This window comes from Trypanosoma brucei, chromosome 9 (genome assembly GCF_000002445.2).
Source record: "Trypanosoma brucei brucei TREU927 chromosome 9, whole genome shotgun sequence".
Lineage (NCBI taxonomy): Eukaryota > Euglenozoa > Kinetoplastea > Trypanosomatida > Trypanosomatidae > Trypanosoma > Trypanosoma brucei.
The window spans coordinates 2,037,027-2,057,666 of NC_007282.1; the positions used below are offsets into that span (position 1 = coordinate 2,037,027).

The following is a 20,640-nucleotide window of genomic DNA, read 5'->3' on the forward strand; positions in this document are numbered from 1 at the left end:
GACGATAATTCCCCGCCACGCTTTGTCTCCACATTTGCAAAACTTACGCTAACGGAGGGTGCTGTAGAAATATGAGCGTCCCCCGGAGGCACCGCAAGTCCGCTTGGTACATCAAACCTCAGAGACGAGAAGGGACGAAACTCGTTTAGACCCGATGTTGGTCGGAACGGGCCATTCACACAGGTTTCACCGTCGCCGACCCAGCTCACCATACAAAACTACCCCTCCCGCTTAACATCCACGGACACCGAGACGCTCATATGATAATAACTACGATTTCGCAGTTGCTGTTTCACAGCGTGTATGAACTGTTTCAAACCACACACGCCAAATGACGCGACACAACAAACTAATAAACACACAGTAAAAAAAATGAATGAGCATCCAACTGCGCAAATTCATTGATAGAGAACGCCTGTAAACAAAACCACAAACAATGCAGCCATGTCCACACTAGAAGCGTATAGCACTGTTACCTCTCACTAAAGTGTTAAACGGGAACTGCAGCTGCTGCGCTACAGAGTCGATAGTCACAGCGTCCCTCGGTGTTTGCATCCGGAGAGATGATGACGGGAGGGAACCATTTCCAGCTTCTTTTTCCCACTTCTTTTTTTTTCAGGAGCTTGTAACGCTATGCACTCTCTCCGGAGCGTCGCGAGACCTCCAATTCCTCCTCAACGGTGTCCACATCGAACCCAAGACCCCTCATTTCCTCAAGGTACCGTTGCGTTGGATCACCACTGGCGTCCATTGCTTCTTTTCGTGAGCGCTGCCTCCGCATGGCATACCCGAAGGCGGCCACACCACCGCCAAACACAAAAAATGCACGCAAGCCGCGCCACGCCAATCCCCGGAGAATCTGTGTGTTTTGCTCAAAGCACTCCGAACCAATCTTCTCCGCGATTCGCATATTCTGCCGCGTCCGCTCATCAAGCCCCAACGGCGGTTTTTCACCACCACCACCACCATCCCCGCTCATTGCCATACGCCAAGCTGAATGCGTTTCGGCTAAATAATTCCACACACTATGTCCCCCTTAACTGTATGAGTGTTTCCCCGATCGCTTCCTTTATCCGCTTGCTTGTTTGGAGAAGGTACTTCGTTCGCCCTATTGCCCGTGTATGCAGCAAGGTAAACAACAAAAAAACACATGAAAGAAGTGGAGTGGGCCACTGGAGATGCAAATGTCTTCGCCATCGAGTACACACTCATGTTGTTGGTTAAAGGCATCCGTCTGCTTTGAGTACGGCCTGTTCTGCGTTAAGTGGGGTGGAAACATAATAATTTTAAACATGGCGCCATCTCAAGGAGTGGTGAAACTTCTGCCCACGCCGGCAAGATGTGTACAGTACGGTGCGACAGTTGATAACGCGCAACACAACGCGGAAAGGGAAGGGAAGGGAAAGTAAAGTAAAGGGGGCGGGAGGGGGAAAGAAAAAGGCTAAAACAAATTTGAGGTGGAAGCAGCGGGTATAAAAAGTAAAATGATTGGGGAGCGATTGTCTCCTCACAATGCCACTTTCCTCCCTCGAAAAAAAAAAAAACTCGCGCGCAGCTCACAAAAAATGTTTCCTTCAAATGCGTTTCCCCTTCCCTCACAACTCTACAACTTGTTCCCAACGCGCCACCGGCAGGAAAATATCTCGGAGAGGGGGAAAAAGAAAAGAGGCCGATGCGCAAAAAACGACGGCGCGGAGCATCACGTGGTTATCGGCAACCGCTGTGGTGGTCGAGCCGATGTTTGGAGGTCGTAAAAACCAGCGATGATCCGCAGACACGAACGTGTGAAGTTTTCGCCCTCTCGTAGGCGAAAGTGGCGATAAACCACAAACTTTTTTTTTGTGTATTGAGAGAGCGGAATTCCGGTTTTACCCCTTTGAGTTGTTCTTTGGTCGTGAGGGATTGAAGAGGGGGACAAAACAAGATAGCGGAGAGCACCTCATTTCCTCCCTTCATCATGCCGCTAGCCATTCCTCCTCATCGTCATATACGCCCAACGCGTGGCACTCCCCTTCAATTGTTATGAACAAAAATTCAATAAAAGCAGGCAAGGATACCGAACAAAAACAGAAAAGAAAAAAAGACAACCAAACGGGAAACTGCCGCCGAGGACTCTAGCCACGTTGACCTGCAAATGCTGCCTCACTTCAGCCGGATGCCATTTCACCCCTCCGTACCTCAAGGGAAAGAAGATTTGGCCGCTTTTACTTCTTTTTTAAAAAAAAAGAAAAATATCTCTGCCTTCTTCCTCTTTGGCGCCACAAAGGTGAAGGGACGTAGCAAGTGATCAAATACAGTTAGATAGATATGGCGGATAGAAACACCGCAGTAGAGTTATACGTATATGCGAGCGTGTATTATAGATGTCACAAAGGCAATTCCACGTGCCTAGGTCCATACAGCCAATAGTTTGTGGTTTCCCCACGCACGCACCACCTTTTACCACGAAAAAATTAAAAAAAACCCGTACACCGAGAGTGAAGCAACAGCCACATCATCGTGCCTATCGGGTTTAACTTCGAAGCCTTGGTCGCCGAATGTGCAGCTGACGCGCGGGACTGGTGTTTCGGCTACCCGCGCTGCTGACACTAGGGGCACATACGCTCGAGGCGCTCGTCGGGAGGTTGATTAGCGATGGTTGAGTCTGCAGACGACCTCCAAACGGCCTGCGTGCGGAAGGACTCGACATTCTCGTTGTGCGGCTGTCCCGTCCCGGTGTTGCTTCCCTTTGAGTGTCTCCCCCCGTTCCCCTCATTTGAAGGTTAGATGTTGGGGAGGGGCGTCGCAACGGCGTGGTGGGACACTTTTGGTGTAGAGTATCCACTTTCTTCCCCAGGATAGTCACGACTGCCTGGAGGTTGCGGCAATCTGCCTCTCTATCTGCTAACTCCTGCGTGACTCTCGCAAGTTTTTCTTCAAATGTGTCCCTCTGGCGGCGCAGCTCGGCTTCAAATATAACCTTCTGCCGAAGAAGCTCCGCACGGAAAGCATCTAACTCATCAGAACTCATACTGACACAACAGGCAGCGGGGTGCCAAATGTTTAATGAACCTCCAAGGTGATTCCCTTCTATAAATGTTGCTTTTTTCCCTTTAAATTCTTCTCCCTATCCTCAACGGCTTCCTTAACCTACCCAACTGCATTCAAAGAGGAGGAGATGATGCCAATAAGCAATGATAAGAGGTACCAACGATGTGCTGACGTGAAAGGTTGTCTAGTCTTCCACAACTCTTGTTTGGAAACCAATGAACATATATATTAATTACGCGCCTCCAACAGCCTTAGCTGCACGTGTTGGAAACAAAAACGAAGGTAATCATCCGACGCAGGTAAAAGAGGAAGTAGGGAATATCTTGTGACTCGCCATCGGAAACTCGCATTGCCTGCACACGCAAGCGACAACCAACATGTACCACCATCAGTACACGTCCTTCAAGTATCTACCTTCCCGCTCCATCCTCGCCAGGAACTCAACTGCTGCCTCTTCGGCGAATCCACCATACTCCAGCAACTTTAATATTGCCTTGTCCACGCTACGCGATACCCGTGATGCATCACCCGAAATGTAAATAAGACAACCACCGCCCACGCGACTGGTCAAGAGTTTCAGGAGGTAATCTTGGTGTTTCTCCAAAAGGTGTGTGACATAGTACTTCTCAGGTTGATCCCGGCTGAATGCAGCATCAACTAGTGTCAACACGGAGTCACAGCGTACACCGGCAGAAGGAAGTTTCCCCTCACCGTGTGGACACCATTGGCGCACCTCACGCTCCACAAAATATTCCGATGAGCGGTTTCGATTACCAAAGAAGAGAACCATGGGCCCATGTTCGACCGCAGCTTGCTTCTTCAGCATCGCCTCCCGTCTGTAGCAGAAACCGATCATTGAAGCAACGCCGGTTCCAGGACCGATCATCACCACCGGGCGCCCGCTACACTTTTGGGGGAGGTGAAACGTTGACTTGCGAACAAATGCGGTTACTTTGGCTCCAACGGAAAGGTGGTGAAGAAATAAGGAGTTTACGCCATCCGGAATGATGCGGATGAATGCCTCCACTGTCGTGGGGTGCGTTAACATATCCGATGCAATAGAATAGAACCTGGGTTGCATTCGTGGCATCGCTTCCACAAAGTGCCCGACAGGAAGCCTTCCACGCCAACTACAAAACATTTTCAGGCAATCCAGAACGGTATAATGGCCTCTGCGGTAGGATGGTGTCGATGTTCCAAACTCTGCTACAGCATTGAGAGAATGTCCTCCACGAAGAAAATCAATCATTGCTGTTTTTTCCTCAATTTCCGAGCAGTACCTTGCCAGGAGGCGCAACATGGACTTCCGAGGTTTGCCACACAAATCCAGGTACCGCTCGAACACCGTTCTCAGTGTTACACGCGCAGGAAGAGTATTTCGCAACGAAGCTCTAGCGCGTGCATTAACGGGCGAGCACAACTCCACTGGCTTTGTCCAGTCCGTCAAGGGGATGTTCAAAACCTGCCTATAAGCTTCAACTACATCAGGTGGATTAGCGGGGTAAATTCCCAAATGGTCACCCGCCTGATACTTTACAGTGTGACCGCCAAAGCCCAATACGAGATGCAGCACATAGGAGCCATCTTCTCGCTCGCTCGTTCGCCTCGTTTTGGCTTCCAACACAAACTGCCCCGGATATTGTCCAGACGGTTCCAGCAACGACGGTGGTGGAGCAAAAGGCAGTGTATCCGCTGGTTTATCCGGTATGAAGCGGAACAGTAACTGTGGTTGTGGTGGTTTGTCCGACAACGCCTCCAGTTTCATTCCGCATGTTTCTTCAAGTTTCTTCGTGAGAGTCTCCTCCCACGCGTCGAAAAGATCATCCCTCAGAGGGTCACGTGCGTCGCCGATACCAATAGGAACCAGTTCCGTTCCTCCACCCTTTTGCAGTAGCCCATCGACATCAACCCCCGCCCGGCAGAAATACTTGTACGAACTCTCCCCCAAAGCGAACACGGCGTAGAAGACGTCCTTAAACGGCTCAGCACCTTCTTCCAAACCCCTGCGCACCACCGCCTTCATTTGTATGAAGAGGGAGAAAAAGTTGTCAGGCACCTCCCCTTCACCTGTGGTTGACACAACAAACACCACTACGGGCATCTGGGTGCCTTTACTTGCTGGAAAAAGTGGTTGTTGAGGAGTATGTTGAGCAAGATAAGGCCACGCGGAAGGGTCAATGAGTGCGATGTCAGCACCCCGTTCTCGCAGATTGGTCACGAGGGTCTTGGCATACATTTCAGCATTTCCAGAAACACTTCCGTAGATCACTAATATCGCTTCGTCCTGATAAGTTTGGCACCCCTTGCTCGCTTGCCCGTTCTGCAGCATATTCGCGTATTTGGCCGAGAGTGACCGTTCATTGGGCAGACAACCCCTCCGCGTAACCCATACGCGCACCGCAAAGGCCACTAGGCACGTCCCCGCGAGGATACCAGATGCGGTGCAGAACCGACGAAACATCCTTCATAGAACCTGGAGTCCCTTTTTAGTTATTGTTGTTGTTTTTACAAAAAAAAAAATGGACGTCAAAAGGGTGGATAACAAATAAAGGGAGCCATTGCTAACACACGGGGCCTCCGAGCGGTAGAACATACGACAGGATAGGGGTGGAAACACAACACACTGATACATGTTTATACGCTAGGTTTAACCGTTGGAAATTACTTTCTCATTAAGCGCAGACTTGTGTGTGCGTGGAACATGCACACCACCTGCGCTGGTGCCGCGGCTGTTCCTCTCCGCCATCAGACCCTCATTCCACCGCAGGAACTCCTTGTTTATGATCTCCCCTCGCTTTGATCCAACCGCCCAATAAAACAACACTTCACAACGTGCACACCGCTGTTTGCTGTAGGAACGAGTGAAACGGCAGAGGAAATACTAATAAAAACAGAGTTTGAATGGGTGTGTTAGCGACATCTAGTGTCCCTTCTCCGGGTTCCGCATCTTCCGCTTCACGGGGGCCCGGGGCGCTGGCGACGAGAAACTCTTCTTTCCTTCCACTAATGGCCGCAAATCCTTCGGTATTTTCCTTCGAGGGTTTGTCACAACTCCCATCCACGGAGGTTGATCATCTACAGGCCCCTGCACCTTTGTCTTTCCTTCTGTACGCATTCGCTTTCCGTTTCCCTCCGCCCCTTGTGAACGACTATCGGCCACTTCACCCCGAGTCCCAAGCTTGCGCTTCTCTCGTCGAGTTGCCTTTGATGCCGTAACAGCCTTAGATTTCTGTACGTGGACAATGCGAATCTCACGATCCATGAACAGCGTACCGCGGAGAGCAATGGCAGCTGCAACGGAACCCTTGCTTTGAAATTCTACATAACCGAAACCTTTACACATGCCGGACTCTCGATCACGTACAAGGCGAACGCGTTTCACATCTCGTATCCCCTTTTCCACGAAGAAGTTCCAGAGTGCTTCCTCGTTGCTGTCGTAAGCAACGTTCCCAACAAACACTGATGTCTCGGGCGCGTACTCGCGGCCTTCGGGGTCCAGTGTTGTCACGACAATGTGGCGACCCTCAACAACAACACCATTTTTATCAAGTGCCTCTTTAATGGATGATTTATCCTTGAATAACACGTATGCCACAGCACTGTACTGCTCCCCCTTCTTAACGTCACCACGGAGTACACGAATAGCGCGACCCACACCCCTCGGCTGAACTGTCGCCTCGCCGCCGTTAAGATCCTTCTCTCCTTCCAGAGCTTGCGCCCGGATACGTACCGACTCGATGGGACCACAGGTTTTGAATACTTTCTCCAAAACACGGCGTTTGACATCATTCACAAGATTTCCCACGAAAACGGTGCGGCTGTCTTCCTCCTCATTTTGGTGGAGGGCGTGACGAAGTTGTTTTTTGCGTCCGTCTGGCTTGCTCTCCCCAACTTCATCGCCACCGGTTGTATTGTCTACAATCACCGTCCGAAATATTTCATCCTCCGTCGCCGACTCTCCTTTTCCCTTCCATGTGCCATTCTTCCTTGATACACCCTCCTCAATCCGAAGTCGCTGCTTTTCCCTACGTGTTGCTTTTCTCACCTCCGGGGCAACAGCAAATATGTCAAATGCCGCTTTTTTCGTCGGTTCAAACACGGTGGAGGTCGCCACAACACTGTTTTTGCTAGTCCCTTTTTTTTTCAGCTTTTCACTCGGAGAGGTCGATGACGGAGTTGCGGCCCCAAACAGCTCAGCGGTGAGCGACATGCGTATGTTTGTAAGCCCTTTGCTTTTTTTTCTTTGCGCAGTAAGTAAACGAAAGGACAAAGGGGGGAAAAGTAGGGACCGGACCCAACTACTAAGCAAATTAACTGGTGGAACAGGGAGTGGTGGCACACGCTTAGAAAACAGCGGAGAGTTGTTGGTGTGCACGTAGTACTCACGCGCACAAAAAAAACAATGATAAGGGTAAATAATAACGGGAGGAAAACCTACTTGCAAGAAACGAACTCACGTACTTCCCCCACGCACTTCACCATCACCGCCGTTATCGTCCTCCACGTCAGAATCAAATCCCTCATCAATAACACACCGCTTCTCACGTTGCTCAATCATGCGACGCTTGAACTCCTCATGCGCCTTTTCCCACGACTGGCGGAATGCCTCCGCCCTGGTGGCGTCAGCACCATTACGCTCCGATATTTTGGTCGTATCAATTATTGTCTGGTCTGTTATAAAACACCTATCCCACCACAATGTCATTCCAAGTGCCATGGATTCCTTCACCAACTGGACAACCAGCAGCCGAAGTGGGTACGCGGGTAGAGAGTGCAAAGACCAGCATCCTTCCACGGTGTCCTCGTCAACCTTTACAGGATAACGCAAGACATATCGTCGCCTCCCTCCATCCCCCTTTACGCTAAAGGAGATAACGCACGAGGAAGTATGATTTGGCTGCTCCTCTTCCTCAAGGGAGAAGTTTTGAATGTCCTTCGCCTTCGTGTTCATATTGGGTAGTATAAAGCTGACAGAGACGGTGTCTCGCGTTTGCGACCATATGTGTGACTCTCCTTCACGTCCACCATTCCGTATGAGGTTGTTGTACATCATATGATCTTCGCTTTCTCCATCGCTGTCATCATTGCACCGTGGTGTGTGCTTGTCCCCACACGGTACGCCACCACTTCTCGCAGGAGAATCACAATTGTGTGCGGAAGCAGAACTGGCACCAATAATTCCTCCGCCATCAACTGCATTACTGCTACTCGATGTCCAAGCTGGCAACGGTGCCCCGCGGCTGTCGTTATTATTATTTTTATTATTACTTCCGCTAAGTGGCTCTCTAAAGGGTGACACTGTAGCTTGCGGCGGGGTATTAACCATATGCACACCACTTGAGCTAATTGTAACGCGGGAGGGATACTCTAACTGCGTCACCCTCGGCTTTCCGGGAGTCGCTGAATCACCGCTACCAGAATCATCGCTATCACATATTTTGTCCCATTTTGAGTAATCAATCCCGGGCATCCCCCACTTAAACACACTCGTTGTTCCATTCGAAAGATACACGAGAAATGACAATTAAGCGAAACAAAAGATAAGTAAGGGAGAAGAAACAAATTGTTCAAAATTAATAAGAGTAGAGCACAAAAACACAATGGTTTAAACACGACGCGAGAGTGATCCCTACAGACATGCACTTTAATAACAGACAAGCATATGTACAGATGGATCCCCATACCGTGACACGGGGCACACGCACGTGGCCCGGTGGATGTTAAGGGGAGGACGAACGAATTAAAAGGAGACGAGAATTGTGAAAATGAGCTGGTATTGTCCGACTCCTTCACTGAACATCATGTAAAAATGAAGAGATGAGAATCGAGTGCAAAACATTTCAACTAATAAGACACACAGCCGCTACCCTTTTTCCTCGACGGGGGGGGCAACTTTAGTAGTCAACCTTCACATAAGCCGATCGGCATACCGGACATGTGGGTAGAAGCGTGTCGCTGTCGCCAGATACGGCTGTCATTTCTGTATAGCGCTCAAAGGTACTGAGACAAGTGTCGTGAAAGCAATGCCCACAACTCAGTAGGACACCATATCGTTGCTGGCCTGTCGGATCTGCGGTCACGCAAGAAGTATTATTAACAGCACTAGGCTCGGTCGTGTGAGCCGTTGGTGACTTTTTGTCTGCTTTTTGTTTACCTTTGGGTGGTTCCGAGGCAGTCACGCGCCGTGAAGGTTGTTGAGCCCGACAACGTTTTGGTTCGCTCTTCCTCGCAGGTGGCTTCTGCGGCGGACCACCCTCTTCTCCTCCCCCTCCAAAAACTAAGCGGATGTTCGGATAGCCTTTTGGCAGCTCCATTGAAGCCTTTTCTTTAGCCCTGCGCGCTTCATACTCCTTTCGGAAGGATGCTACAATATCCTCTGCAGTTGGCGCAGGCTCGTCTAGGACACGGTTAGGATTCGGGGGAACTCTACCTAGGCAAATGGGGCAATCAACGCCATCGGGTGACGACTTCTCCGTCCGCTCGCGAAGTGCATCCCACTGGGCTCGAGTCATGCCCTCCAGCTGAAGACGCTGTAGACGCGCTCCAATGTTGTCTAACAGCCGGGTCTGGCATTTTTCTCGGAGTGTTGCATACATGGCACACACCTCAGACACACGCGCCAGCCTCTTAGTGGCATATTCTCCGCAGAATTTACTATCGCTTTCCACGCGCATCTTCAGATAAATCTTCCTTGCCAACACGCGGCGGAAGAACGCCTGTATTTTCACTATTGCTGCCCGTTGTTCCATGGCCTTACCAGCATAAAAAACACGTTTGTGATAATGCGGGTTCCGGCACATAGGACAGCTAAGGGGTGTGGCATCGTACTTTCCACGAAGTTGCCGTGTAAAGCGCTCGAATTGCCGCAAACAGTTCTCATGGTAGACGTGGTGACAGTTCAACAGCACCTGCCCCTGCTCCATTGTGGCATAGAAGGGCTCTTGACAAATGCAGCAAACATTTGAGCCGAGCGGCAACGTTCGCATACGGCGCAAAACCGTACCTTCTATTCGCGACCACTCATCCTCTGAGGGCGGCTGAGGCGGCAAGGGAACGAGTCCCATCTTCTGTGCGAGGGTTAGGCGTCCTCCTGGAAGCTGCGGTGGCGCCTCCTCTAATGTTGGAAGCGGACAATTAACTTTCGCACCGCGGGCAAAGTGCTCCTGCAGCGCAACAGCGCTCCACAGATGCACCTGCTCTCTGCGCTTCCCAGTGCGCCTATCACCCCACAATGCACCCATCTTCGGTCCAATGGAAGGGAGGTCTCCACCTGCCGGCGGCATCGCTACCCGGATGTTGTCGCGAATGGGTTTCTTCCTCTGACTATATCGGCTAACTATACCAATGTCGAAACGATATACGCTGGATGAGGAAAGTAAAGATAATTGCGTCCCTACTCCGTTCTGGGAAATACAGGCAACAGACGTGACACGGACAAGAAAGTGGTAACTTTGACAACAACAATCGGATTGCATCTTCTCTAGCTCTGCGATAGTCGGGGGAACATTTTTGATTTCCTCTGGAACATAGAGAGGTTTAGACAGCAGTGCTTTTTCTCTGTAGGAAAATCGTGAGAGAACGGACACAAACTCCTTCCGCGGTAAACACTTAAGTTACTTCCCAGAGAAATACTTCGTGAAAGTAGGTGCCGCATAACATGCGCTGGTCTTTGCATACGGTGACTATCCCCGCCTCTCTGCGCGTTGAAAGCGTGCCAGTAGGAGCGGAGGAACCCTACTGAACAGGAAACCTTGTTGATTATACCGACGCATTGTCGCTTCCCCGCTCTTCTCGCTTGCCTTGCACCTTCTTTTTATCCAAACAAAAGTGTGAACACAATCACCGCTGTGTTAATGAATATCAGTGGCCATCGCATAAGCGTGCGCACGCTGCTCAGTAATGCGGCAATGCTTTCTCTGAAGGGTCGCTGCCGAGGCACTCCCGCTAATTCGTCACCCGAGCTAAAAGCTGTTTCACTACCAATATCACTGCTGTCCATCACCGCTGATGAGGCAAGCCCATACCTAGATAGTAAACGCCTCTCGGATAAGATGGCCATAGCATTGAGGCACAACAGCAGAGCCTGCAAAATCCCAGCAAGAGAGAACCCCATGTGAATATCTACCAGCTTTACGTGCACGCGCGTGGGACGAAGTGCATGATGTGCGTTTCGGAAGGTGGAAGGTGGTAAGGTTGTTAAAGAGGAAAGAAGATGGAGGATCCCACATTACTGGGGTCTAAAAGAAATGTATCTCAGCCCCTCTTCATGAAACACCTGCAACTTGAAGCAGATAACCGAAAGGAGAGTGTTAGGTTACAAAGGTGACAAATGAAGTTGATTTATTTAAAGAGAACAAAGTAAAGTCACCCATCTCTCCTCACTCCCGTATACGCATTCACAATTTATACCGTTATTCCCTCTTACACCCTCAAACTTTCAGCTTTGACCTTCCCCCTTTCTCTGCCTCAACACCCTGCACCACCGCCAACCACTCACACCCGCTTCCTGCAACACCGTAAAGGGGAAGTATACGCACGATAGAGGGGACAGTCTGCTGAGTGCTGCATTAAATTTCACACCCTCACCTCCCTTCAACCGTCCAATGAAACAACAGGTTCCGGCTTTACAGCAACTTCCGCTTCCGCCTCCCCCTCCTCATCCGTTTTCTTTCTGATTTCTGGTAATCCAACAGCTGCCAACCCATCGGCCACAACCACGCGGATATCGTGCGTAGGATAGAAAACGTCTCCCACCTCCAGGCGGAGCATATTTCCGAGTGTCCACTGCTTTCCCTGAACGCGAACACCGTTACGACCATAATTAACCAACCAGAGGAATTGTGAAACCTCTTCGTTTTCCTGCACCTCAGTGCCCCCATCTTCCCGCCTCTTCGAGTCCTCCCCAGTGCCGGAGGAACTCGACTTATTGGGCAACAAAAACAAGGAAAAGTGGTGTGGGGATACAAACTCCGGGTGTTGAGTTAAGGAAACAAGACCAACATGGATGTTTGTTATGCCGTTAGACACCGAACTTACCACACCAGCGGTACGGCCAAAGTGCATCACCCGGCCTCGCACGGAAATTGTTTGAGAATCACTCACACTAGTTGATGTCACCTGTAATATCCAACGGCACCTCTCCTCTGAATTGCTATGAACTGCCGGTTTCCAACCAAGCTCTCTCACCCCATCAAGATACGCCCCCGGAAGCTTCATCAAGTCTACATAGGGTGCTGTTTCATTTATCACCCCAGGTACGAGACGATCCGTTTGGATCCCCTTGGATTGTAGGGTTCGCCATGGACGGCGATAGAGTTTTGTAAGATTCTCTATTAGCTCAACACGTTTCTCCACATCCTTTTCTGCTGCAGCGACGAAAGTACCGGGGTGAAGGTCAACATCATTACTCCACGGGTCCTCTGACGGCTGTAGTGTTTGGATGTCTATTTCACCTGCGCCATCGTCACTACACGGACGGTCCCGTTTTTTCTCATTGCAACCCGCCACAATTTCTTCTCTCTCATAGGCATCACCATTGTTATCACTCTCTCTTCCTCTCTTGGCGGGTAATTGATGACTATTAATCTCAACAGCGGTGCTCCATGCAAGGAGATTAATAAAGTGATTAGACATTATAACCTTCGCTTCATCATCGTTAAGCCCCACACGTTGTTTGAGTTTGAGCAACTCATCTATGACAGCACCCGAGGAAAATTTCCCACGTTGGAGCACCTCCGCCGTTAGTCCAATCGACTGGAGGCGATTTGATGCCAGCAGAGATGCCAGCGTAACTTTGGGTCCTTTTTTCTCCGCCTCGTCTTGTGGAGGAGTGATATCACCAGCAGCAGCACCGCGCTTTGCGCTCCCGACGCCTTTCCGCAAATCCTCAGTGGGTAAATGAAACAACTCAGCAATGTTGAGAAATGAAGACTCAACAACAAGTGCGTCTGACACCGCATCACCCACAGCCACCGGTGCTGTTCCTTCTGGGACCTTGCCTAACAACTCCGGGAACAAATACAAGGGTGGCTCATAACTCACCGGGTGCTTAAACACCAGCTCGCAGTCTCCAACCAAATGTGTAAAGGATTCTGAAAGGGGTTGGGGGGCACTCATCCTCTCACTCTCTTTCTCTCTTTTTTTCCTTCTACACGGTCTGACACACCCGTTCAAGCAACCCTCGTGGAGATGAATCAGGAGTGCTGTAGAAAGAATCTTTCTGTTCCTCGTCCAGAGGAGACGGAAAAGGGGGGGGACAAGATGGGGAAGAGCAAACGTTAATAGTGACCGACCGTGTACGTGGGTGTGTAGCTGTACGCACTTTATATGAGGAAATTAGACAGTCACTAGGGGTTGGACCTGATAACAAATAAATAATGAGAGGCTACCAGTCCGTAACACATGAGAAGAGCATTGCCGTACGATAAATGTATGGGGTCACATACCTCAAATGACAACGTGAAAAGAAGGTGGAAGAAAATTACGAATTGGTCATGGGGAGAACGGTCTTAAGAACGTCTCAGAGTGCTTGTGGGGGCACGAACAACGACTGGTATGAAACCCGTACTGGATAGCGGAACTACACAAAACAGAAATAGCATGTCAGTTGGAAGTTGCTGCTGCGGTTGTTTTTGCATTTCCTCCGTGTTGACTTAACGCAAATCTGTACTGGGGTCGTCACCACCCATGTTTGCAAAGGGATTAAAGGCTAGTGGCAAAGGATTGCCGCCCAACCGTTGAGATGCGCTATTCGTTGGTGCAGTTTCTGGTGCTTGCAGGAGCCCGTGAACCCCACTACCAACCCCAAATGGAGGACACTGTGAAGAATCACTCACTGACACTCCCCCAGCTACAGGAGATGGGTTAAAGTTCTCAACCGGCCACATCCCACCACTGATTTGACTGTGAACACAGTCGGCGCCGGCTTCCCGTAAAAGTGCTCGGGACACATCCGACAAGGTGACGCTGTGATTATATGGTACACGATTTAACGGCACATCCTCCGCGGCAGCAGCAGGCATGCCATTTGGAGGATTATACGTGTTTTCATGGGAAATTTGAAGGCGATTTTGGGCATCATCGCTAGACGGCCCATTATTCATCTCGTGGTTGAATGGGACAACATCAGGCTCACGTGACACGTGTGTAGGTTCACCATCTGGCCTACCAAAATTTTCAGTTATACCGAGAGTCAACTGGACGTCCTTCTGACTTCCAAACCCTCTCTCTTCACACATGTGAACGACCATGACAAGTAATTGGTCTCGTTCCTCAGTTATTTTCTGAAGGTCCTGACGTAGAGTCAGAGTTTCCGTAGTGTCACCCCTGCTTCGTGACACGGCTGCGCGTAGCTGTTCTTCCAGCATATTCAGTGACTGAGCCAAAGCCTGATGTTCCTCTTCCTTGACACTGACAGCTCCTTCTAAAAAAGCAATATTCTCATTGAGGTTACCCACCTCGGAGCGATGTCGTTCTTCCCGCAGAGCCTCTTCCTCCTCTCGTTGTCTGGCGTCCGCTCGGATTTGCTCTTCGAGACTGTGAAGATCTGACTCCAACTTGGCGTTCTTTTCAGTTAATTCGCGGATTTTACTCTCATACTGCTCACGCAGAGCGTTAACCGTTTCGTCTAATAACTTTGTTGTTTCTACGGGTGTAGAAGGTTGCGAGGTCACAAACCCCACAGCACCAGGCTGTGTGGGTGTCTCAGGAACTGCTTGTGGAAAGGGGAGGGGCGGAGAACTTCTCACCTCCACACTATTATAGTCCGTGACAGCTGATATTGATTGCTTTAGTTGCGACCCCAAGTAATCTCCTTCCTTAGGGTCTGGTGCTGCTTTAATGATACCCATACGCGTGCGGCAAAGATCACTGAAATCCTTCATAACCTTCAAAAGAGAGCCCTTCATTGCTTCATCGTACAATGCAGGTGCAGTGCGTTGAAAAGCACATTTGGGTGGCTCACCCCACATGGGACTAGACGCCCTCACATCGAAAAGTAAGTCCTCGAAGACCTGAGGTCCGCCCAAATGGCTAAAGAAAAGTTCCAGCAGTTGTTCCTTGTTTATTACCTCCTCCTGAGGCGACGGGGTACACTCAACCTCCGCCTTTTTCGACTTTTCATTAGCTGTGCAATTGCCCATACCTCCATTTTGATCATTCTCAGGAGCATAAACACAAATGGCAGCACACAGTATAGCGGACCAGAAGCGGACGTGCACAGGTCCTTCATCACGACACGCACGCTGCAAGAATCCTCTGTAATGCGCCGTATCTTTTAGGAAGTGCTGGATCGCCCTTACGTCACACACTATCCACTGCAATAACGCCCTAAAGCATGCACTCAATGTGTTGAGATCCATCTCCCCGTGGCCACGAAAACATTTTAACACGTATTCGACGTAACCTACGAATACAGAACCAGGTGGCTCCGTGGCCGCGGGAGCAACATGTGTCCTCGATACAAATACCTTGGTTTTAAGGGCAGGTGAGCCTGAAGAGGCTTCCAGTTCCTCTTTATGTTCTAACAGTTGCACCGCTGCGGTTGGTATCATCAACAGGCGGTCCAAAAGTAAGGCAGCGTAGTATTTCCCAACACAATCGCTGCCTCCATAAGTGCTAAATAGAGCAGCGGCAATTGCCTCACCACAGTCACCCACCAACGTTCCCTTCGGTAGTGCTACACCCGACGGACCGGGGACAGGCAGGGCGAATCCTTTGAGAATAACTTTCACAGCACTTTCTTCACACGAAGGTGTGCTCAGAAGTGTGAGAAACACCTGCGCAACGCAGGGTTGCATCACTCTATCCCCAACACCAAGCAGCAGATGCAAAGCAGCTCGTGCAGCTGGTAATTCCTTCGCAACAAAGATTGAGGAATCCTTCCGCAGCAGCATCAGAACGTGAAGTTGCAGAAATTCCTCAACGGCCGCGCTGCCGCCTTCGAGAAGAATTGCAAGTGTTCGCATGGCCTCGACGCGCACGGCATCATCCACAGCGTCGCCAACAAGAGCAAGTGACGCTAATGGGGTTAAAACACCGCACTGCAGGAAACTTTCCTGAGTAGCTGTACCCCCCTCCGGTTGCGCCCTCGCGTCACGAAGCACACAACTAAGCAACGAAACGGCCATCAGCGTTGCCATATTCTGTGCATTGGTAAGCGGTGTGTAATCCACCTGAACCTCCTCTCCATGTTTCCTCTTCATCATCCGACTAGCCTCCGCTTGTTTCACGGCGTCTTGCAAACGCTGAACAACAGCAAACAACAAGGGACAAATAAGTTTGGCACAACCCATCTCACAGAAGAGCTTTTGGGTAGCCTTGTTTCCACGGAGCATATTGTGTGTTATAGTGAGGCAGTCGGATACAATAGCACCACCGTCTAGATCTCCCTCGTCCCTCATCACACCAAAAAGTTTCTCGAATGCGTTGTTGAAGGCCAGTACCGTCTGCAGCTCAGTGTCCGTGGCAGTAATAGCGGTAATGAGTACAAGACCTTCATTTCGAAGGGCACCGTCGTGGCTATTATCGCTCAGAATATCCACTAACACACTCACACCTTGTGAGGCGAGAAGAAGTTTATTCATTGAAGATGGATCGTAATCTTCAAGTCTCTGCAGCAACTGTAGTGCATGAAAGCGTGACCAAAAAGAGCCCTCTTTCATATGACTCAAGAAAAGTGGAACTTCACTCACAAGTTCCTGCAAAAACGAATCGCAAATGCTTTGTTTCCCCCTTTCGGACACAGCGTAGGCAGGACCAGTTGGGAAACCACTAAGGTCTGTGACATTTGCAAGAATCGCTAGGGAGGACTCCACAACTTCCCCGTCTTCCGAATAATTTTGTAGCAAATTGCACAGATGTACAACCTCTTTCGGTTCCATTACATATGGAAGATCGACACACTCCCGCAACTCCCTGAGCGCCTCACGCCTGTCCTGAGCAACTGTGCATGATTGAATACGCGTGATTAACTTTCTTGTATGAACGTAATCCCCCTCCGGCTCTTCTCTGCCCTTATTCCCCTCTTCGACAGCGGCAGCCACTTTTGACGTATCTGTAGGGTGCACGATATCATCGCCGAGCAACGTCTTAACCAAAAAACTCATGATACCGTCTTTCTACGCTAAAAAGAAATAAAATATGATGATGCACACGCGCCACTCGGTGTACACACTGATTGTATTTTTCTCCCACCCCCGAGAGGCACAAAGCACTGGTAACGAGTTCTTGTTTGTTATCTTTCCAAGCGTTTTTTTATTGTTTCTCGCACGATTGTGTGTGTGGATGTGTCTTTCTTTTAATATTACACGAAAGACAACAGACGCTTGTCCTTACACGAGCACCTGCGGGAGAACAAAGGAAGAGAGGAAACTGTGAGAATCAAATGCACGAGTACCAAAAAATAGAAAATCAAGACGAATCCCGTTGATTATCTTTTTTTTTTAAGTAGGGGTTAGGGACGGAGGTAATAAGGAAATGGATGCAACATAGTTACTCACTCCGATGTCGTTATTAGAAGGAATCGAGACAAAAGTGCCTTACACGCGCATTAAGTGCACACCAATACCGGGACCACATCATCAGAGTTACGCATCGAGTGATGTGTTGTCGGAAGGTAAACATCGAATCCCTTATTCAACCAAATACGCATACATCTATATATCGGTGTATATATATGTAGATGTGGATGTGGATGTAGATGTATACAGCACGTACCTCCATATACCCATAACTTTCACTTAACATTTAAACGTCCAAACAGTCACTACCAAACACAGCATCACGCGCGTCCCTCATTCTAACAACCTTTGTAAGTGAGAAACCGCAAACGTCGACGAACACGCCATCGAAGCGACAAAAATACACATATATACAAAAAAAATACAAATGTGCATTAAAAGGATGTTTCGGGAATCACACCAAAGGTCTCACGTTTCACACGAACCTCACCCTTCGGTTTCAACACCTTCCTCTTATTGTATACGTGCCTCATACGTGCCGGCACAAGGTTGCGCTCCTCAAGCGACTTCATGCGGTCGGTTATGGGATGGACGGAGCTGCCATTGAGGTGCCGCAGGGAACCAACGAGATTTGAACTAGGCGCCACATCTAGAGAGAGCGGCGTGTAATGATGGCGACCGAAAGATTTAATGGACATCCCCTCACGCTTAATGAGACGACGCTTCTCTCTTGCAGCTTGGCGTTTTGCTTCCCGCTTAGCGTGCTGAGCTGCAATTTCCTCGATGTGGTCCACTTCATTCAACACGATGTCCCGTTTCGGGTGACGGCGGTGCGGAAGGGTTTTTTTCGTTGCGAGTAATGAAGCCTTTGATACCTTCTTTTTGTCCTTCTTCTTCCGCTTCTTCTTCTTATCTTCCTCCTTTTTTGCTACGTTGGAGTCCCCTTCCTGAACCCCTTCCTTCACTGTTTTTCGCGCCTTCTTCTTCTTCTTTTCCGGCCGTTCCTTTACCTCTTCCTCCCACGTCTCGTCAGTGGAAAGGCTGCCGTTATATTTTTGATCCCGACCTCGAGTCAAGAACTTCACAACCCTTTCATGATCCCGCTTTTTCTTCTCCAAGTGTTTAACCGCTTTGAGCAGAGCCTTCTGATGGTCATCATCGCGGGGGTTGTAACTTTGCCCGGGATGCGGAAGTGCCACGGCGGCTCGATTGTTGGGTCGCACATATGCGCACTTGCGCTTACGAGGCGCCTGAGGTTTTGTAGGTAACACTTCAGGAGGGACATTCCACCCACGACTCGTACGGACGGGTTTCGGTGCATTGACGGCCCGCTCATCGGCACCTGACCATAAGTCACGCAGTTTTGACATACAGGCTCGCAGATTAATGTAAATATAGCGAGCAGTTGTAAACAGACGCGAAAAAAAAAAACAAAAACACCGCACGCACGCACGCACAAACACACACACACACACACACACAAGTACACACGATGTGAGAATCTCTCTTTTTGCAACTATATTTTCGGAGAGAAATAAAATCAAAACAGAAAAAACGATCCACCCTTCGGCTCTGCGGTTACGATGAGTGTTTATACCGCGTAATACCTTTATTGTCTCAATCCTTTTCTCTCTTTTCTTTTTTATGTTCCCCGAGGCTTCCTTCCCTCTTACGTCTCCTTTGGTGTGAGTACTGAAGTTACCTCAACAAGTGGCAAAACTGAAACCACTACCTTCGGTTGTGGAAAGCAAGTGAGTGCATAAAAGAGAGGGGAAAGAATGCGCAAAGAAGAGTAACAGAAAAAAAAAAAACGAAGGCATAAGCTTACAGCGGGGGAAGCCACCAACCACAAAAGAACAAAATATAAGTAAACACCGGACACCAGCATTTACCCGGAAGCCCCCTGCTTCACAACACGCATGCGCGCTCATGCAAGCAAAGAGAACACGAACGTTACCCGCGAAATAACCTTAAATAACATATCACCTAGAACTTTTTAAGTGAACGCCGTTGCTTTGAAGCCTCAAACATTGACTTGTGAGCACGACCCTTTTCGAGGAACCTTTCTGCATTCCGCGTCCACCGCTTGCTTACCTGAAACTGATAGAAATCCGAATAACACGGGTTTTTCCGCTTTCGGCGATGCATTGGTCGGTCGGAGGCTTCATGAAGATGTTCCTCCTGACTTCGTAGCTTGTCATCCTCAGCACCAAAAGTCGAAACTAACTGTGTTGGATCCACATCAGCGCCTTGCGTCATTTGGCGTACAACCTCGCTCACATTACGCGGGACAACATAGCGGAATCCGTCCTTATCACCCCCGCGCTTGTTGATTTCCTTCAACTCTCGTAGTCGCTTAGCTGCAGCACGCCTTAGTTGACATTCCCTCTTACTGAGATCCTTAAAATATGAATGGGCCTTTTGCAGAAGTCCATCCGCTTCCACAATCTCACTGCGCTTCTGCTGCGCGTAATCATCGAGGAAAGGAAGATGTGGAGAGTTAAACCCACCGCCTCCGGGTGCATCAGCGCTGGTTGAATCACGCTTACCGTCCTCACCACCAATAACCCTTTGAAGGAGTTGTTTGTCTATTTCTTCTTGCGATGGTGGCGGCAATTCAAATGGGACGCTGATATCTCTCAGTCTTTCCACCTTTTTTTTGTTTGGTAAGGCAACCGCCACCTTTTTATCTTTCTTTTGGCCTGCTTTTTCCTTAACGGGCTTTCGCTCTGATTTTTTTGTGGAACCCTTGACGGGTTTCCTTCCCTTTTCAGTCAAAATCGCCTTCTTGCCCCCTTTCCCGTGGGCACGTTCCGACGCTTGTTTCCTTTTCTTGTCATTCATTCTCAACCTTTTGTTATGGCGCCTTTCCTCTTCCGCGGCAGCCTCTCGTTTCTTCGCTAAGGTCTTCATCCTTTTAATATATTTCTTATTTGGTTCCAACGGTTGCAAAAGTTGTATAGGACTCGCACCAGCTGATCCGCTACGCTTCGCTGCCATCGTGAACTAATGTTTTAATAAACTGAAAACAATACGCCGCCAACCACCGTGTACCACTCCCAGTATGGAAAGAACTTGAAACAAGCCGTCAAGGCAGTGCGTGGCCGTGTGAGAGGGTGGATGTAACAACGTGTTGACGCAAGAATAAAAA

The 20,640-nt window shown here is 49.5% G+C and overlaps 11 protein-coding genes across 11 annotated transcripts, besides 5 other annotated features; 1 reads left to right on the forward strand and 10 right to left on the reverse strand.

Annotated features, from left to right (window-relative positions):
* Nucleotides 1-633: 633 nt before the first annotated feature.
* Tb09.211.4090 (hypothetical protein, unlikely) lies at nucleotides 634-1,224 on the forward strand (the record flags this gene model as incomplete). The annotated part of the gene is made up of 1 exon (XM_822458.1): nucleotides 634-1,224. The coding sequence occupies one exon, from the start codon at nucleotides 634-636 to the stop codon at nucleotides 1,222-1,224; it is 591 nt and encodes a 196-aa protein (XP_827551.1).
* Nucleotides 1,225-1,384: 160 nt separating this feature from the next.
* Nucleotides 1,385-1,441: a sequence feature (GA-rich).
* A 1,071-nt stretch (nucleotides 1,442-2,512) lies between these two features.
* On the reverse strand, nucleotides 2,513-3,010 carry Tb09.211.4100 (hypothetical protein, conserved; the record flags this gene model as incomplete). Its single annotated transcript, XM_822459.1, has 1 exon — nucleotides 2,513-3,010. One exon carries the CDS (start codon nucleotides 3,008-3,010, stop codon nucleotides 2,513-2,515), a length of 498 nt encoding a protein of 165 aa, XP_827552.1.
* A 408-nt stretch (nucleotides 3,011-3,418) lies between these two features.
* Tb09.211.4110 (NADPH--cytochrome p450 reductase, putative) lies at nucleotides 3,419-5,491 on the reverse strand (the record flags this gene model as incomplete). The annotated part of the gene is made up of 1 exon (XM_822460.1): nucleotides 3,419-5,491. The coding sequence occupies one exon, from the start codon at nucleotides 5,489-5,491 to the stop codon at nucleotides 3,419-3,421; it is 2,073 nt and encodes a 690-aa protein (XP_827553.1).
* Nucleotides 5,492-5,950: 459 nt separating this feature from the next.
* Nucleotides 5,951-7,240, reverse strand: Tb09.211.4120 (uncharacterized protein; the record flags this gene model as incomplete). The annotated part of the gene is made up of 1 exon (XM_822461.1): nucleotides 5,951-7,240. The coding sequence occupies one exon, from the start codon at nucleotides 7,238-7,240 to the stop codon at nucleotides 5,951-5,953; it is 1,290 nt and encodes a 429-aa protein (XP_827554.1).
* A 243-nt stretch (nucleotides 7,241-7,483) lies between these two features.
* Tb09.211.4130 (hypothetical protein, conserved) lies at nucleotides 7,484-8,500 on the reverse strand (the record flags this gene model as incomplete). Its single annotated transcript, XM_822462.1, has 1 exon — nucleotides 7,484-8,500. One exon carries the CDS (start codon nucleotides 8,498-8,500, stop codon nucleotides 7,484-7,486), a length of 1,017 nt encoding a protein of 338 aa, XP_827555.1.
* Nucleotides 8,277-8,297: a sequence feature (AT_rich).
* A 424-nt stretch (nucleotides 8,501-8,924) lies between the features above and the next one.
* Nucleotides 8,925-10,505, reverse strand: Tb09.211.4150 (hypothetical protein, conserved; the record flags this gene model as incomplete). Its single annotated transcript, XM_822463.1, has 1 exon — nucleotides 8,925-10,505. One exon carries the CDS (start codon nucleotides 10,503-10,505, stop codon nucleotides 8,925-8,927), a length of 1,581 nt encoding a protein of 526 aa, XP_827556.1.
* Nucleotides 10,506-10,843: 338 nt separating this feature from the next.
* Nucleotides 10,844-11,143, reverse strand: Tb09.211.4155 (hypothetical protein, conserved; the record flags this gene model as incomplete). The annotated part of the gene is made up of 1 exon (XM_822464.1): nucleotides 10,844-11,143. The coding sequence occupies one exon, from the start codon at nucleotides 11,141-11,143 to the stop codon at nucleotides 10,844-10,846; it is 300 nt and encodes a 99-aa protein (XP_827557.1).
* A 479-nt stretch (nucleotides 11,144-11,622) lies between these two features.
* On the reverse strand, nucleotides 11,623-13,146 carry Tb09.211.4170 (hypothetical protein, conserved; the record flags this gene model as incomplete). Its single annotated transcript, XM_822465.1, has 1 exon — nucleotides 11,623-13,146. One exon carries the CDS (start codon nucleotides 13,144-13,146, stop codon nucleotides 11,623-11,625), a length of 1,524 nt encoding a protein of 507 aa, XP_827558.1.
* Nucleotides 13,147-13,682: 536 nt separating this feature from the next.
* On the reverse strand, nucleotides 13,683-17,135 carry Tb09.211.4180 (hypothetical protein, conserved; the record flags this gene model as incomplete). Its single annotated transcript, XM_822466.1, has 1 exon — nucleotides 13,683-17,135. The coding sequence occupies one exon, from the start codon at nucleotides 17,133-17,135 to the stop codon at nucleotides 13,683-13,685; it is 3,453 nt and encodes a 1,150-aa protein (XP_827559.1).
* Nucleotides 17,136-17,672: 537 nt separating this feature from the next.
* Nucleotides 17,673-17,735: a microsatellite.
* A 188-nt stretch (nucleotides 17,736-17,923) lies between these two features.
* Tb09.211.4190 (hypothetical protein, conserved) lies at nucleotides 17,924-18,859 on the reverse strand (the record flags this gene model as incomplete). Its single annotated transcript, XM_822467.1, has 1 exon — nucleotides 17,924-18,859. One exon carries the CDS (start codon nucleotides 18,857-18,859, stop codon nucleotides 17,924-17,926), a length of 936 nt encoding a protein of 311 aa, XP_827560.1.
* Nucleotides 18,365-18,400: a microsatellite.
* A 72-nt stretch (nucleotides 18,860-18,931) lies between the features above and the next one.
* Nucleotides 18,932-18,980: a microsatellite.
* A 495-nt stretch (nucleotides 18,981-19,475) lies between these two features.
* Nucleotides 19,476-20,489, reverse strand: Tb09.211.4200 (hypothetical protein, conserved; the record flags this gene model as incomplete). The annotated part of the gene is made up of 1 exon (XM_822468.1): nucleotides 19,476-20,489. One exon carries the CDS (start codon nucleotides 20,487-20,489, stop codon nucleotides 19,476-19,478), a length of 1,014 nt encoding a protein of 337 aa, XP_827561.1.
* Between the last annotated feature and the right edge of the window lie 151 nt (nucleotides 20,490-20,640).